This window comes from Pelophylax lessonae, assembly GCF_965119305.1.
Source record: "Pelophylax lessonae genome assembly, chromosome: 7".
NCBI classification, from domain to species: Eukaryota; Metazoa; Chordata; class Amphibia; order Anura; family Ranidae; genus Pelophylax; species Pelophylax lessonae.
Genome location: NC_138774.1, coordinates 201,528,710 through 201,545,920, shown reverse-complemented (window position 1 = coordinate 201,545,920; position 17,211 = coordinate 201,528,710). Strand labels below are relative to the sequence as shown.

General features: G+C 42.3%; 1 protein-coding gene across 3 annotated transcripts in view; it reads right to left on the bottom strand.

The window, feature by feature from the left end:
• The window catches only part of CXXC1 (CXXC finger protein 1), a 43,860-nt gene extending 31,383 nt beyond the window's left edge, over nucleotides 1-12,477 (bottom strand). For 2 of the 3 annotated variants that reach the window (XM_082262990.1, XM_082262988.1), the window contains exons 1-3: nucleotides 12,340-12,361; nucleotides 4,886-4,995; nucleotides 2,371-2,471 (exon numbers count right to left, since the gene is read on the bottom strand). In XM_082262990.1, the coding sequence (XP_082119116.1) occupies nucleotides 2,371-2,471; nucleotides 4,886-4,995; nucleotides 12,340-12,351 (223 nt within the window). In that variant the 5' untranslated portion in view covers nucleotides 12,352-12,361. Of the gene's footprint in view, nucleotides 1-2,370; nucleotides 2,472-4,885; nucleotides 4,996-12,339; nucleotides 12,362-12,419 lie in introns of those variants that run through there. The other variant, XM_082262989.1, reaches the window with a different exon arrangement.
• Between the last annotated feature and the right edge of the window lie 4,734 nt (nucleotides 12,478-17,211).

Below are 17,211 nucleotides of genomic sequence, written 5' to 3'. Positions count from 1 at the left end.
AACATGAATTGACACTGTAAATCAAACTGCAGTTTCTTTCTTTAAATAAAATAAAATTCATCAATTGCTCTTTGACTGGAATTTTAGTAGCTCAGGGATGGTGATAACCTCCAACTCAATCACACTGCCAATCCAATGTGATCACTCAAAATCTTAATAAGATGCATAAATATGAAATCCCTGAATAAAATCACATAAATTGACATCCATAAAAGTCCATTAATAAAGTGCATAGAGCATATAAGGTGAAAACATGAGGAGTCCAAAGTGCAGGGTGCAAACATGCAGGATCACTGATGTAAATTAAAAGGATCACCATTGATTGCCACCACCTTCAGTGCCGGGATGAATGTCTAAAACGCAAACTCACCGGAAAGACGCCTCTGCCTAGTCCTACTCCTAGAGAGCAAGAGCATAAGCCCAATGATCGGAAAACTTGAAGCTGTGTCTGTTAGTGAACCTCAGAGAAAATGATTTTACGTGTAGTCTGGTTTCATTGGCTATACGGCGTCCACAACTTGTAATCTAAGGAAGGGAGAGGATCGTCTGGAGATCTCCCAGTCGGGTGCTTTCTGTTTTATCTTCCGCATATATTATATGAGAGGAGTGTCTGCAGCACAGGGCAGTGATCTGGATGAAGTTTGCCTTTTATTGTCTAATGCTGTGGTAGCCTAGTCCGTGAGAGTAAATAGGCACTGATTTCCAGTGAGTTTGCATTTTAGACATTCATCCCGGCACTGAAGGTGGTGGCAATCAATGGTGATCCTTTAATTTACATCAGTGATCCTGCATGTTTGCACCCTGCACTTTGGACTCATGTTTGCACCTTATATGCTTTATGCACTTTATTAATGGACTTTATGGACTTTTATGGATGTCAATTTATGTGATTTTATTCAGTGATTTCATATTTATGCATCTTATTAAGATTTTGAGTGATCACATTGGATTGGCAGTGTGATTGAGTGGGAGGTTATCACCATCCCTGCGCTACTAAAATTCCAGTCAAAGAGCAGTTCTTTGTTGGTGAATTTTATTTTATTTATATTTATACCCATTTAAAGTAGCAGCAATATATTTATATATTTATATACCATATTTATTTATTTGTATACCATCTTTGGTTTCTGGTTATCCTGAAGCGCAGCGGATCACAATATTATCTATTTATTTCGTTTTATCTTAGTGATAATTTTATACATTTTCTTTCTTTGTCTTCTTTCTCTTTAAGGACAATTTTGTTTTTGCTGATAAATTGTTTTGTAATTTAAAACCCAACATAAAAAAGGCATACGAACAAAAAAAAACTGTCCTTGAGGCCCCTTTCGCACATACGGTCCGTTTTTCATCCATCCGTTGATGGATGAAAAACGGACATCAATGCATGTCTATGTAAAAACGGATGATCGTCCGTTAACATCCGTTTTCATCCGCTTCCTTCAATTTCCAGTTTTTTGAATGGATGAATGTCCTATTTTTCATCCGTCAAAAAAACGGTTTGGACGAAAAACGGATGTAAACGGACAAACGGTCTGTTTTTCATTTGTTTTTGCATTGGTAGTGGATGTAAAAAAACAGATGAAAAATGGATGAAAAACGGATTAAAACTGACGAAAAACGGATGAAAAACTGATACATTTTGACATGACCGAACTGGTGAACTGAACGGACCGTATGTGTGAAAGGGGCCTTAGAAACTAAAAGGCCAAAGGCTCATCATCGGCATTCCAAAACGACAAACTATGTCAGAACATATTCTCCCTTTTCTCTTTTTCTTCTTTTTTTTTGACAAGCAATGTGAAGAAGGCATAAATCTTCAAACAATTTAGTAAAATCATTGCAATGTATATCATTCACTTACAGGAGATGTTATTCTTCTCAACAAAGATGGAGCTGCACTTCAAATTCAAATATGCAATGCCATCTACCTTGTTTCTATCGCCACGGGTTAACCTTAAGATCAACACCTATGGTCTCAGGTCAAGGTATTCTTACTAAGAAAAGGACTAACTTTCTCCTCAGCCACCAATCAGATCAAAACCTGCCCTTGGTCCTAAAATCTAATTGGAGGACATGGAAAAACAACTCTATTTCCTAATAAGAAGTAAGTAGTATATTGACACATAAAGCACAAAACCTTTTTTTCTAAAGTCATCAGAGCTCAGTGTATTGCTTGCAATTTTTTTAAGAAAACACAGCAGGAACCACCAACGCCACTGAAGTCACAGTTATAGTTACTGGGCACGTTGTCACAGTAATGTGTCAAAAGTTTTGTAGCAAACTGATAGACTTGGGGAGCCCCCGAAATGGTATCCTCTGTACTATTTTGGGGTCTATTCATTTGTGATACCAACAGGTGGCATTCCTCACCTCGGCACTGCATGCAGTACCACTCCCGAATGGCCTTGGCCATCTTCTCTGTGATGTTGATACAGTCTCCATGGAACCACTCATTGCAATGATCACACCCACTGTGCAAACAGAAAACAGACAAGTTTTCATCAAGCAGTACAAAATTTAAAGAATACAAATGTTGCATTGTTAGGTCTACAAAACTATATACGTCTGCGGCACAGTGGTGTAGTGGTTAGCACTTTCACCTAGCAGCAAGAGGATCGCTGGTTCGAATCCCAACCACGACACTACCTGCCTGGAGTTTGCATGTTCTCCCTGTGCCTGCGTGGGTTTCCTCCGGGTACTCCGGTTTCCCCCCACACTCCAAAGACATGTTGGTAGGTTAATTGGATCCTGTATAAAGAAAATAAAAAATTGGCCCTACTGTGTATGTATGTGAGTTAGGGACCTTAGATTGTAAGCTCCTTGAGGGCAGGGACTGATGTGAATGTACAATGTATATGTAAAGCGCTGCGTAAATTGACAGTGCTATACAAGTACCTAAAATAAATAAAATAACATATAGTACACGGTAGAACAATCAACACCCAATTTCCCTAAATTTCCCTTTTAAAAAAAACTTGAGACGGGTCAGAAACTTCCAACTATTATACAATGTGGGGTTTATTTATTAAAGGCAAATCCACTGTGCACTTCAAGTGCACTTGGAAGTGCAGTCACTGTAGATCTCAGGGCGACATGCAAGGAAAATAAAATAAAAAACATAATTTTTGCTTGCACATGATTGGATGATAGAAATCTGCAGATCTTCCACTAATTTCAGATCTTTCACTCAGAACTACAGCGACTGCACTTCCCAGTGCACAGTGAATTTGCCTTTAGTAAATCAAGCCCTGAGTGTTTGGCCATTTGGGAGATTTCTTCACATTCCTATTTGACTTGTGTCAGATAGAACAGAAATCTCCCCATCATGGACACACTGAATACTAAAACATTATCTAGTAAAGATTTTAGGGTGATGGGTGTCAGACAGAACAGGAAAGGAAGAGACACAGAAAGCATTGTAAATTGTGCAAAAAGGATTGTGCGAAGGAGTTACAGAACTCTATGCAAAAGCCAAACAAATTGACTAGAGTTGCGCTTAAAGGATTCCTTTCATGCAGTCAACTGATCCAGTCACTGTGTGATACTACAAAGCAGGAAAGAAAGTCAGAGCCTGCATAAATCATGAGTAAATAAAACTTCACATACATGTATCTTCATACAATAATAAAAGCGGAGTTCCGCTCCCCTTAAAAAAATTTAAATACTTTGGCTGCTGACTTTTAAATAGTAGAACTTACCTGTCCTGGGAGACCGCGATGTCTGTACCCGAAGCCGATTTACGTATCGGCTGGCGGGTGCCGCCGCCGCCATCCAGAGTAAGGGCTTTTTCACACAGGCGGACCGTTCAGATCCACCTGTCCGTTTTTTTGGCGGATCTGAACAGTCCCTCCATGCATCCCTATAGGGCATCGGATGTCAGCGGAGACATGTCCGCTGACATCCGATCCGTCAAGTCTGGACGGATGGAAACCCTATTTTCCATCTGTCCAGCGGATCGGATCGGGTGGGATAGAGATGTATGGGGAACTGTCTCCGCACACAACACGGAGGACAGCTGTCATTCTCCTGCTCAGCGGGGGATCGGTGGAGATAAAAGGAGTCCGTCCGACGGATAGTGTGAAAGAGCCCTAAGGGAACCCGGTAGTGAAGCCTTCACTGCTGGTTCCCTAATGTGCTGCGCTTTGTATTTGGCCCAGCGGCGGAGGAAAAAGGAGGGGGCCGAACTTCTGAGGGACAGCACCACGGTGCTGTCTCCCAGGAAGTGGGGAAGGGTACCTGTCAAAAACAGGTACTCGTTCCCACCTCCCCCCTGAAAGGTGCCAAATGTGGAACCGGATGGGGGGAGGTAGCAGATCAGCGGAGTTCCACTTTTGAGTGGAACTCTGCTTTAAGTTCTTAAATTTAAGGCTGAAGTTTATTCTGCTTATAATTTTCACCCCCCACCCCTCTCTTCGTTACCACACAATTACATTTTTAAAACAAACCATTTAATATCCATACGTACCTTATTTTAGACCAAGTGATGTCATCACTAGTTCTCTGTAAATCACTAGGTAATGCAAGCAAATTATAGTTGGTGGGAGGATGCTGAGTCTCCATGCCTAAAAAGTCCAATGAATAGAAGGTGGTGGACAGGGACAGGAAGGCTAAGGAAGGGAAGGCTAGATGATGCTGGGCACCTTCCAGTTAGGAAATAACAAAACCTCTGACTTTCTCCAGCTTTTAACGGGCATTGTGAGAAGCTCACCGTGTGCAGTGAAATCAATATGAGCAAGTTCAGTACAGGACAGGAGCCAGTACAACTGTACAAGACTGACTAGAAGACTGGATTTTAGCTTGGAGCTGAAGAAGACTATGGCTATCTGAAAATAATATTTTATTAGGCAATACTGCTGATTCAATAAAGATAATAAATGAATCTTACATCATAAAGCAGTTGATATCTGGCTTGCGGCAAATGCAGTACACCGGTGCGTTCTCTCCATTTTCCGTCTCTCCCAAGCCTGCCAGGTCGGGGTCTGAATACTCGCTCTCCTGAGGACACATAAAGATTTGTAAAAAGGAAAGCACGGTTGTCAAAAATGATATATGTGTGAGGTGAATATGGGTTTTAGTCAAGTATATAGAAGTGATTAGGTTGTGATTGGGGGCCCATGTCAGGTACAGCGAGGTGACTAGGATGTCAGTTATGCAGAAGTGACTGAGGGTCTTTGTCTTGTGGAGAATAATGAGTATATATATAATATATATATATATATATATATATATAACACTACTCAAAAAAGGAAAGGAACACTTTTTAATCAGAGTATAGCATCAAGTAAATTAAACTTCTGGGATATTGATCTGGTTAGTTAAGTAGCAGATGGGGTTGTTAATCAGTTTCAACTGCTTTGGTGTTAATGGAATTTACAACAGTTGCACTAGATGGGCAACAATGAGACGATCTCCAAAACAGGAATTATTTACAAGTAGGAGGCGACAAGCATTTTTTTCCCCTACTTATCTTTTCTGTTTTTCACTAGTTTTGTATTTGGCTAGGGTCAGTGTCACTACTGGTAGTATGAGGTAATACCTGGACCCTATAGAGGTTGCACAGGCAATACAACTCCTCCAGGATGGCACATCAATACGTGTCATTGCCAGAAGGTTTGCTGTGTCTCCCAGCACAGTCTCAAGAGCATGGAGGAGATTCCAGGTGACAGGCAGTTACTCTAGGAGAGCTGGACAGGGTTGTAGAAGGTCCTTAACCCATCAGCAGGACCGGTATCTGCTCCTTTGTGCAAGGATGAACAGGATGAGCACTGCCAGAGCCCTGCAAAATTACCTCCAGCAGGCCACTGCTGTGAATGTCTCTGACCAAACATTCAGAAACAGACTTTATGAGGGTGACCTGAGGGCTCAATGTCCTTTAGTGGGCCCTTAGCTCACTACCTGGCACCATGGAGATTGATTGGCATTTGCCATTGAACACCACAATTGGCAGGTCCGTCACTAGTTCCCTGTGCTTTTCAAAGATGAGAGCAGATTCACCGAGCACATGTGACGGACGTGAAAGGGTCTGGAGAACGTAATGCTGTCTGTCACATCATTCACCGGTTTGATGGTGGGTCAGTGATGGTCTGGGGAGGCATATCCATGGAGGGACGCACAGACCTCTACAGGCTAGACAATGGCCCCCTGACTGCCATTAGGTATCAGGATGAAATCCTTAGACCCATTCTCAGACCCTACACTGGTGCAGTGGGTCCTGGGTTCCTCCTGGTGCACGACAATGCCTGGCCTCATGTGGGGAGAGTATGCAGCCAGTTCCTGGAGGATGAAAGAGCTGATACCACTGAATGGCCCCCACTCTCTCCTGACCTAAATACAAGAGAACACCTCTAGGACATTATGTTTTGGGCCATCCAACACCGCCAGGTTGCACCTCAGTCTGTTCAGGAGCTCAGTGGTGCCCTGGTCCAGATATAAGAGGAAACACCCCAGGACACCATCTGTCATCTTATTAGGAGCATTCCCCAACATTCTGAGGCATGCATACAAGCATGTGGGGGCCATAAAGAATACTGAGTACTATTATGAGTTGCTGCAATGAAATTTCAGCAAAATGGACTAGTCTGCTGCATCATTTTTTCACTTTGATTTTTGGGGTGTCTTTGAATTCAGCCCTCTGTAGGTTGATCATTTTTATTTCCATTAAACAATGTGGCATCCTTTTGTTCCTAACACATTACCCAGTCCATATCAGTATAGATATCCAGCAAGAGATTTTTACCCATTGAGATCTGATGTGTTTTCAAAGTGTTCCTTTAATTTTTTTGAGCAGTGTATATACACAGTGGTCAATGGGTGGCTAGAAGTTTAGATACAAGAATGAATGGGGGGTGGTTGATGCCATTTTCTAGAATTAAAGGGGGGAGGGGGTTCTATTTCATTATATAAAGGCAATTGAAGTAACTTTGTCAAGTATAGAGATGTGAATAGGGTATTTGTGTCATGTACAGAGATACAGAGAGGTGATTGGAGGGTTTGTGTTCCTATCCAGAGGTAATAGGGATATATATCATTATACAGAGTTGAATGGAGGATGTTTACCATTAAACAGACATGAACAGTGGGTATATGGCATTATACAGAGGTAAATGAATGCTAGATGTCATTACATAAAGGTTAATGAAAGGTGGATGAAATTATAGAGAGATGAATGGAAGTTCGATATCATAAACAGAGATGAATGGTGGGTAGATATCATTATATAGAGATGAACGTGACGTTTATATCATTATATGGAAGTTAATGATAGGTAGATGTCAATATAAAGAGGTGAATGAGGGGTAGATGTCAAAATAAAGAGGTGAAATTAGAATATTCTGTTTACAATAATTATAAAGAGGTGGATGAAGCATATATATTAGTATATGGAGGTGAATAGTGGATATATTTTATTATACAGAGATGAATAGAGAGTAGATGACATGAAATAGAGGTAAGTGATTGTAGATGGAGGGTAGATGTCATCGTACAGAAACTAATAGATGGTGTATATATAAGTACAGAGGGATGAATGGAGGATATATCATTATACAGAGATGAATGGAGGATAGATGTCAGTATACAGAGATGAATGGAGGGTAGATGTCAGTATACAGAGGTGAATGGAGGGTAGATGTCAGTATACAGAGGTGAATGGAGGGTAGATGTCAGTATACAGAGATGAATGGAGGGTAGATGTCAGTTTACAGAGGTGAATGGAGGGTAGATGTCAGTATACAGAGATGAATGGAGGGTAGATGTCAGTATACAGATATGAATGGAGGGTAGATGTCAGTATACAGAGGTGAATGGAGGGTAGATGTCAGTATACAGATATGAATGGAGGGTAGATGTCAGTTTACAGAGGTGAATGGAGGGTAGATGTCAGTTTACAGAGGTGAATAGAGGGTAGATGTCAGTATACAGAGGTGAATGGAGGGTAGATGTCAGTATACAGAGGTGAATGGAGGGTAGATGTCAGTATACAGAGATGAATGGAGGGTAGATGTCAGTATACAGAGATGAATGGAGGGTAGATGTCAGTATACAGAGATGAATGGAGGGTAGATGTCAGTATACAGAGATGAATGGAGGGTAGATGTCAGTATACAGAGATGAATGGAGGGTAGATGTCAGTATACAGATATGAATGGAGGGTAGATGTCAGTATACAGATATGAATGGAGGGTAGATGTCAGTATACAGAGGTAAATGGAGGATAGATGTCAGTATACAGAGGTGAATGGAGGATAGATGTCAGTATACAGAGGTGAATGGAGGATAGATGTCAGTATACAGAGGTGAATGGAGGATAGATGTCAATATACAGAGGTGAATGGAGGCTGCAGATCAGTTTACAGAGGTGAATGGAAGATAGATGTCAGTATACAGAGGTGAATGGAGGGTAGATGTCAGTATACAGAGGTGAATGGAGGGTAGATGTCAGTATACAGAGGTGAATGGAGGGTAGATGTCAGTATACAGAGGTGAATGGAGGGTAGATGTCAGTATACAGATATGAATGGAGGGTAGATGTCAGTATACAGAGATGAATGGAGGATAGATGTCAGTATACAGAGGTGAATGGAGGATAGATGTCAGTATACATAGGTGAATGGAGGATAGATGTCAGTATACAGAGGTGAATGGAGGATAGATGTCAGTATACAGAGGTGAATGGAGGATAGATGTCAGTATACAGAGGTGAATGGAGGGTAGATGTCAGTATACAGAGGTGAATGGAGGGTAGATGTCAGTATACAGAGGTGAATGGAGGATAGATGTCAGTATACAGATATGAATAGAGGGTAGATGTCAGTATACAGAGGTGAATGGAGGATAGATGTCAGTATACAGAGGTGAATGGAGGATAGATGTCAATATACAGAGGTGAATGGAGGCTGCAGATCAGTTTACAGAGGTGAATGGAAGATAGATGTCAGTATACAGAGGTGAATGGAGGGTAGATGTCAGTATACAGATATGAATGGAGGGTAGATGTCAGTATACAGAGGTGAATGGAGGGTAGATGTCAGTATACAGAGGTGAATGGAGGGTAGATGTCAGTATACAGAGATGAATGTAGGGTAGATGTCAGTATACAGATATGAATGGAGGGTAGATGTCAGTATACAGATATGAATGGAGGGTAGATGTCAGTATACAGAGGTGAATGGAGGGTAGATGTCAGTATACAGAGATGAATGGAGGGTAGATGTCAGTATACAGAGATGAATGGAGGGTAGATGTCAGTATACAGATATGAATGGAGGGTAGATGTCAGTATACAGAGGTGAATGGAGGGTAGATGTCAGTATACAGAGATGAATGGAGGGTAGATGTCAGTATACAGAGGTGAATGGAGGGTAGATGTCAGTATACAGATATGAATGGAGGGTAGATGTCAGTATACAGATATGAATGGAGGGTAGATGTCAGTATACAGAGATGAATGGAAGATAGATGTCAGTATACAGAGGTGAATGGAGGATAGATGTCAGTATACAGAGGTGAATGGAGGATAGATGTCAGTATACAGAGGTGAATGGAGGATAGATGTCAGTATACAGAGGTGAATGGAGGATAGATGTCAGTATACAGAGGTGAATGGAGGATAGATGTCAGTATACAGAGGTGAATGGAGGGTAGATGTCAGTATACAGATATGAATGGAGGGTAGATGTCAGTATACAGAGGTGAATGGAGGGTAGATGTCAGTATACAGAGGTGAATGGAGGGTAGATGTCAGTATACAGAGGTGAATGGAAGATAGATGTCAGTATACAGAGGTGAATGGAGGGTAGATGTCAGTATACAGAGGTGAATGGAGGGTAGATGTCAGTATACAGAGGTGAATGGAGGGTAGATGTCAGTATACAGAGGTGAATGGAGGGTAGATGTCAATATACAGAGGTGAATGGAGGGTAGATGTCAGTATACAGAGGTGAATGGAGGATAGATGCCAGTATACAGAGGTGAATGGAGGGTAGATGTCAGTATACAGAGGTGAATGGAAGATAGATGTCAGTATACAGAGGTGAATGGAGGGTAGATGTCAGTATACAGATATGAATGGAGGGTAGATGTCAGTTTACAGAGGTGAATGGAGGGTAGATGTCAGTTTACAGAGGTGAATGGAGGGTAGATGTCAGTAAACAGAGGTTGAATGGAGGGTAGATGTCAGTATACAGAGATGAATGGAGGGTAGATGTCAGTATACAGAGATGAATGGAGGGTAGATGTCAGTATACAGAGATGAATGGAGGGTAGATGTCAGTATACAGAGATGAATGGAGGGTAGATGTCAGTATACAGAGATGAATGGAGGGTAGATGTCAGTATACAGATATGAATGGAGGGTAGATGTCAGTATACAGAGGTGAATGGAGGGTAGATGTCAGTATACAGATATGAATGGAGGATAGATGTCAGTATACAGAGGTAAATGGAGGATAGATGTCAGTATACAGAGGTGAATGGAGGATAGATGTCAATATACAGAGGTGAATGGAGGATAGATGTCAGTATACAGAGGTGAATGGAGGATATATGTCAATATACAGAGGTGAATGGAGGCTGCAGATCAGTTTACAGAGGTGAATGGAAGATAGATGTCAGTATACAGAGGTGAATGGAGGGTAGATGTCAGTATACAGAGGTGAATGGAGGGTAGATGTCAGTATACAGAGGTGAATGGAGGGTAGATGTCAGTATACAGAGGTGAATGGAGGGTAGATGTCAGTATACAGAGGTGAATGGAGGGTAGATGTCAGTATACAGATATGAATGGAGGGTAGATGTCAGTATACAGAGATGAATGGAGGATAGATGTCAGTATACAGAGGTGAATGGAGGATAGATGTCAGTATACATAGGTGAATGGAGGATAGATGTCAGTATACAGAGGTGAATGGAGGATAGATGTCAGTATACAGAGGTGAATGGAGGATAGATGTCAGTATACAGAGGTGAATGGAGGGTAGATGTCAGTATACATAGGTGAATGGAGGGTAGATGTCAGTATACAGAGGTGAATGGAGGGTAGATGTCAGTATACAGAGGTGAATGGAGGATAGATGTCAGTATACAGATATGAATGGAGGGTAGATGTCAGTATACAGAGGTGAATGGAGGATAGATGTCAATATACAGAGGTGAATGGAGGCTGCAGATCAGTTTACAGAGGTGAATGGAAGATAGATGTCAGTATACAGAGGTGAATGGAGGGTAGATGTCAGTATACAGAGGTGAATGGAGGATAGATGTCAGTATACAGAGGTGAATGGAGGGTAGATGTCAGTATACAGAGATGAATGGAGGGTAGATGTCAGTATACAGATATGAATGGAGGGTAGATGTCAGTATACAGATATGAATGGAGGGTAGATGTCAGTATACAGATATGAATGGAGGGTAGATGTCAGTATACAGAGGTGAATGGAGGGTAGATGTCAGTATACAGAGATGAATGGAGGGTAGATGTCAGTATACAGAGATGAATGGAGGGTAGATGTCAGTATACAGAAATGAATGGAGGGTAGATGTCAGTATACAGAGGTGAATGGAGGGTAGATGTCAGTATACAGAGATGAATGGAGGGTAGATGTCAGTATACAGAGGTGAATGGAGGGTAGATGTCAGTATACAGATATGAATGGAGGGTAGATGTCAGTATACAGAGATGAATGGAAGATAGATGTCAGTATACAGAGGTGAATGGAGGATAGATGTCAGTATACAGAGGTGAATGGAGGATAGATGTCAGTATACAGAGGTGAATGGAGGATAGATGTCAGTATACAGAGGTGAATGGAGGATAGATGTCAGTATACAGAGGTGAATGGAGGATAGATGTCAGTATACAGAGGTGAATGGAGGATAGATGTCAGTATACAGATATGAATGGAGGGTAGATGTCAGTATACAGAGGTGAATGGAGGGTAGATATCAGTATACAGAGATGAATGGAGGATAGCTGTCAGTATACAGAGGTGAATGGAGGATAGCTGTCAGTATACAGAGGTGAATGGAGGCTGCAGATCAATATACAGAGGTGAATGGAGGCTGCAGATCAGTATACAGAGGTGAATGGAGGGTAGATGTCAGTATACAGAGGTGAATGGAGGGTAGATATCAGTATACAGAGGTGAATGGAGGCTGCAGATCAGTATACAGAGGTGAATGGAGGATAGATGTCAGTATACAGAGGTGAATGGAGGCTGCAGATCATTATACAGAGGTGAATGGAGGATAGATGTCAGTATACAGAGGTGAATGGAGGATACATAATCCTTATACAGCGATAAATGGGGTGCCAGTACAGAGGCGCCTCTGTCGCTCCCTTACACATAATATCATATGATCTGAAGAGGGGATCACTGACAAATAAAGATCAGAAAGCCTCCCCGGGATTGTTATGATCTTACCATCGCCGCCACTTCCGGTCTCTAGTTCAGTTCCGTGACGAGCGGGCGCATTTCCGCTTCCGGGTGAGCTGGGATGGGGTCATGTTGGGCTCATTATCCTGATGCAGAGGAAGGAAGGGAGGGTGCAGTGCAATGATGAAGTGGCGGTGGTGATACAGGATGCGAGCATTGTATAGCTATTTCTGATCCTCTGATATGTTGTACCGCAGAGCTGCAATAAAGTAAAATATACACAGAAGAGCAGGCAGCTGGCAGGACTTCCCTTCTACCCTCCACTAAACCATTCATAGAGAAATGTAAAGGCTGCCATTGCTGATCTCATAGTAAAAATAGTATCTGTCCTGACTGACAGGCTGATGACTGACACATGGGCAATTTTCTCATGCAAATCAGAGCCCATTGCCAATAATGGCACTGTCCAAATCGGTGCAACGCCAACTTTGCAGCGCTGCACCAATTCCCAAAAGTAGTTTCTGCACTAGGGACTGAAATGCCAGTTTGAAATTATGCAAGTTCAGCTGAACTTGCATGATTTCAAACCCGCCCTCAATGTGAACCTAGGCTTAAAGTGTAACTAAGGCTGGGTTTACACCTAATACCGATGCAGCTCACAGCAGAGGTCTGGTGCGTCCCGAATTTTGGCCTGAATTCGGACCTGAAACGGAGCCAAAGACGCACAGGTCCATTGTGCACTCCGCTCCGCAGTCACCACGGGGATGTGTGAACTGGCTCCATTGAGAGCCGGCCCTTTGAATTGGATGTGGGGGAAACCCGCATCCAGATCGCACTAGTGTGAACCCAGCCTAAAAGCAACACCTTTTCGCTTTTTAGGTAGAGTGCGGAGAGATTGGAACCCCTATCAGGGCTTCTTTACACTTGACTAGATTTCAAACGCTTAAGGCCCTTTTCACACTTGTGCAACTTGTCCTGCGAATTTGGACTGCAAAGTCGCATGACAAGTCATACCCTATGATTTCCAATGAGTACCGTTCATATCTGTGCAACTTCAAAGTGGTCCATGCACTACTTTGGTCCAACTTTGATGCGAGTTGAGGTCCATAGACCTCAAGATTACACAAGCGTTGCATCAAAGTCACATGATTTTCAAGTCGTATAAGTGTGAAAGGGGCCTAGCAGATGCTCCTATAGCGTTATATTTTCGCATTATTGAGCTTTTGTATGGATGTTAGACTGGCATCAATGAGCTTTTTTAACCGCTCCACAAATGCCTTTTTTTAAGTGGGAAGTGACATTACAGGAAATAAACTAATTTTAATGTGCCACAAACGCTTGCCAGAGTGTTTGCGAAGCGTTACCATAGACTTGAATGGGAGGGGTTGAAAGACCTCCTGACTCTACATGAGACTTACATTTTGAAGCAAAGCGACGTTAATGCTTCATGTTTTGATAATGTGACAAGCACTGTGTGCTGTCCGTTGTATCATTTGCATAGACGTAATGCCCCTCAAACACCTACTTTTAATGCCAGTGTTAACTTTGCCTTAGGGAGATGCACCCTCTCTATTTGTCCTGTTTACCATTCTCATCAAGAGTGAAATGGAGACTCTAGTGACAACAAGGCATTCCTGCATTTTGGAGGGATTTCCTCTTACTTCCTGTTTTGGCTATGGGACAGGAAGTAAGTATGCCCAATGGGACACCGATGAGAAAAACAACCTGACAGGGGTCATAACCCTCTTTTAGGGCTCAACTGTAATACACATTAAAGCCCCTACCTCTACTACATGCATTTTTAATGTGTTTCTTTGCTTCTGTGATGCTTTTTTTTGAAGCTTGGCAGATGCCCTGTGTGTGTGTATATCTAATACCTGCAATACCGCCAAAACAAAGTTAAGCTAAAGCTGAATAAAAGCCTCTCAAAAGCTTCACGTGCTGCTAGCAAGCTTTGTAATAAACTTCTATGGAGGCTTTGAAGATGCTTTGAAGCACCACTAAAGCGACATGGGGTATAATTTTTGAAGCAAAGAAAAGCAAACACGAGGTTTAACTTTAAACAGGACTGTAATCTAGAACTGCACAATTAATCGTAAAAAAAAAATTGTGATCTTGATTCAAACCCCCCCCCCCCCCCCGCCCCACAATCTAAATTCAGCATTTCCATGATGTAACAGTGCAGAGGAGTTCCGTGCTCACTGCTGTCAAAAAAAAAAGCTGAAAAGTTTATCTCATTATTGCTCAGCGCTGAGAGATAAAACGAAAAATTGTATAATTTGGTTCTTTTAGATCAAAGGGATGAACTTTGGTCTGTAAGTGAGGGCAGTTTAGCCACTTAAAGAATAAGACCCCCTTTCACACGATCGGACTGATCAGGTCTGCCTGTCCATTTTTCAGGCGGACCTAATCAGGCCACCCATTCCCCTCTATGGAGAGGCGGATGTCAGAGGAGATGTGTCCGCTGACACCCGTCTGTCATCCGATCCGACAAAATCCGCTTAAAACAAACGGATGACGATACGTTCACCATACGTCCAGTGGGTCGGATCGGATGAAAACAGACATGCTTTCCATTTTCATCCTTTATCCCCATAGAGGAGAGTGGGACTCTGACAGGTCCATCTCTGCACATTGAGCAGAGACGGACCTGTCATCCCCCTGCTCAGTGATGATCAACGGACCAATCATGCTCGCTGAGCTAGTGCAGTCCGCCGAGCGGATCCGCCCTGTGTGAAAGGGGCCTAGGAGTATTGCCAACCTGCCCGCTCTGCTTGGCTCCCTCGCACCATGACAGCACACGACATGTTTAGGCACCACCTCCACCAGAACTGCCCCCTGCTGGCGCTGGCCGATCACACTGTAGCAGTCACAGCCTAATTTTTTACTGACAAAGCGGCAACCATCCCCTGTCACTGGCATTTACTACAGGAGAAAAAGTGCCTGTTTTTTACAGGCTGCCAGTAAAAATACTGATGGTTGGCAATAAGACTAAGCCTTTTTCTGACACTTGTTGCTTACAAGTTAAAATCAGTATTTTTTGATAGAAATTTACTTTTCCCCAAACATTATATATATTTTTTTAGCATAGACCCTAGAGAATAAAATGGTGGTCATTGCAATATTTTATGTCACACTGTGCAGCGGCCTTTCAAACTAATTTTTTTGTAAAAAAAATACACATCAATGAATTAAAAAATAATAAACAGTAAAGTTAGCCCAATTTTTTTTTTGTATAATGTGAAAGATGATGTTACGCTGAGAATCGTACTCTTTATTCTAAGCAAAAAAAATTGTGATTCTCTTTTTATCCAGAATCATGCAGCTCTACTGTAAGCAAACCATTTTATTTAGTGACAGGTGCTATGACTGGCGTTCAGAATATAACTTAATAAGGGCTGAAGCCTGCTGTTGGCTGACGTCACAGAGCGGGTCCAGGTTCTGAAAAAATCCTGATCATATAGTTGGGATCCACCTAGATTCTTGGACTGACAGCTGGCTTAGCCTCCCAGTGATCCGCTAAAAGCCTGAGCCTGCACCTCCCGCCCCCTTCACTGCCCAGCACTCCAGTGAGCACTGGAGGGGCAGAGCAAGAAAGGGCTGGCTGACGGTCACGTGACCTTGCTTCTCTGTGTCAGCCAGTTATGGCAGCAGAGGGGAAGAGGGAGTGCTGACAATAGGTGGGCCATAGAAACCTATGGGGGATGTCACCGCTCCAGGCTTTACTAACAGTTGTTGAGTGCATTCTCCTCTCCCCTGCAGCTGCTGGTGGCTGACACAGGTGATCACATGAGTAGACCAGAGCGGACTGAAAATACATAAGTAATTACATATTTTTTTACACGGATTAGACAGCATAGGGTTTAGGTAAAGGGAGGGGACATTTTTAAGACTAGTTAAGTTTAGGCTGGAATTCTACTTTAATAGCTCATTGTGTCCAGGGGAGAGGAGAAACAGTTCTACTTACCAGATCCTCCACTCCCATGTCAGGAGGTGCTCCCCCAAGATCTGGCAGGGGACTGTGTTAGGGATTTAGAGTTTAATATTATTTTTAATGATAAAAGTCTCTGAGATATATATGAATGTTATAATGTAATATGTTTGTTTTGAAGGTTACTTCAATGTCTTTGTCAAGGACAGAGAAGCAACTTTACTATGTATGTAATTCTATTCTGAATTTCTATGTTAGTATGTTGGGTGGAGTTATGTGTCTTACTATAAACTCAAACCATATATGCAAGAGCAGGTGTTACTTTTATATTTAGAATTACTACCTTCTTGGGACACACATCGTCTTTACATATAGTATAAAAGTCTACTATATCTACAGATCAAGCAGAGATAAGAAAAGAACATCCTACACTCTGAAGACACGTAACACCTCTTTCCCTCTCCTTTTGATGCGTGAAACCTTTCTGTTTTGTTCTTTTTCGTATGTTTTGCTTTACTTGAAGAAAAGAAACAACTTTTCTGAAGTATCGTGACAGCTGAGAAGTCTATTTCGAACAGACTGTCCCTCAGCATTCTCACATCCACACCCAGACTATGGACCCTGCTCTGGTCTTGATGATGTCAGGACCCTAGACCACTAGAGCATGAGGCTGCAGAAGCTGCGGGGACCAATCTAGCTGCAGGGAGCAGTGTATATCTCCTTAAAGCGGTGTTCCGGCCTCAAATACCCTTTTTAACGTAAAATACCCCTATAATAATAATCCATCGCCCTTTACAGAACCGCTATTTTCATACTTACAAGGTGCACAGTATTGGATTTTAGTCAAAATCCTACTTTTAAAAACGCTGTCTGGGCGCGGCCATCTTGGATGTGGGCAACTGAAGCCGC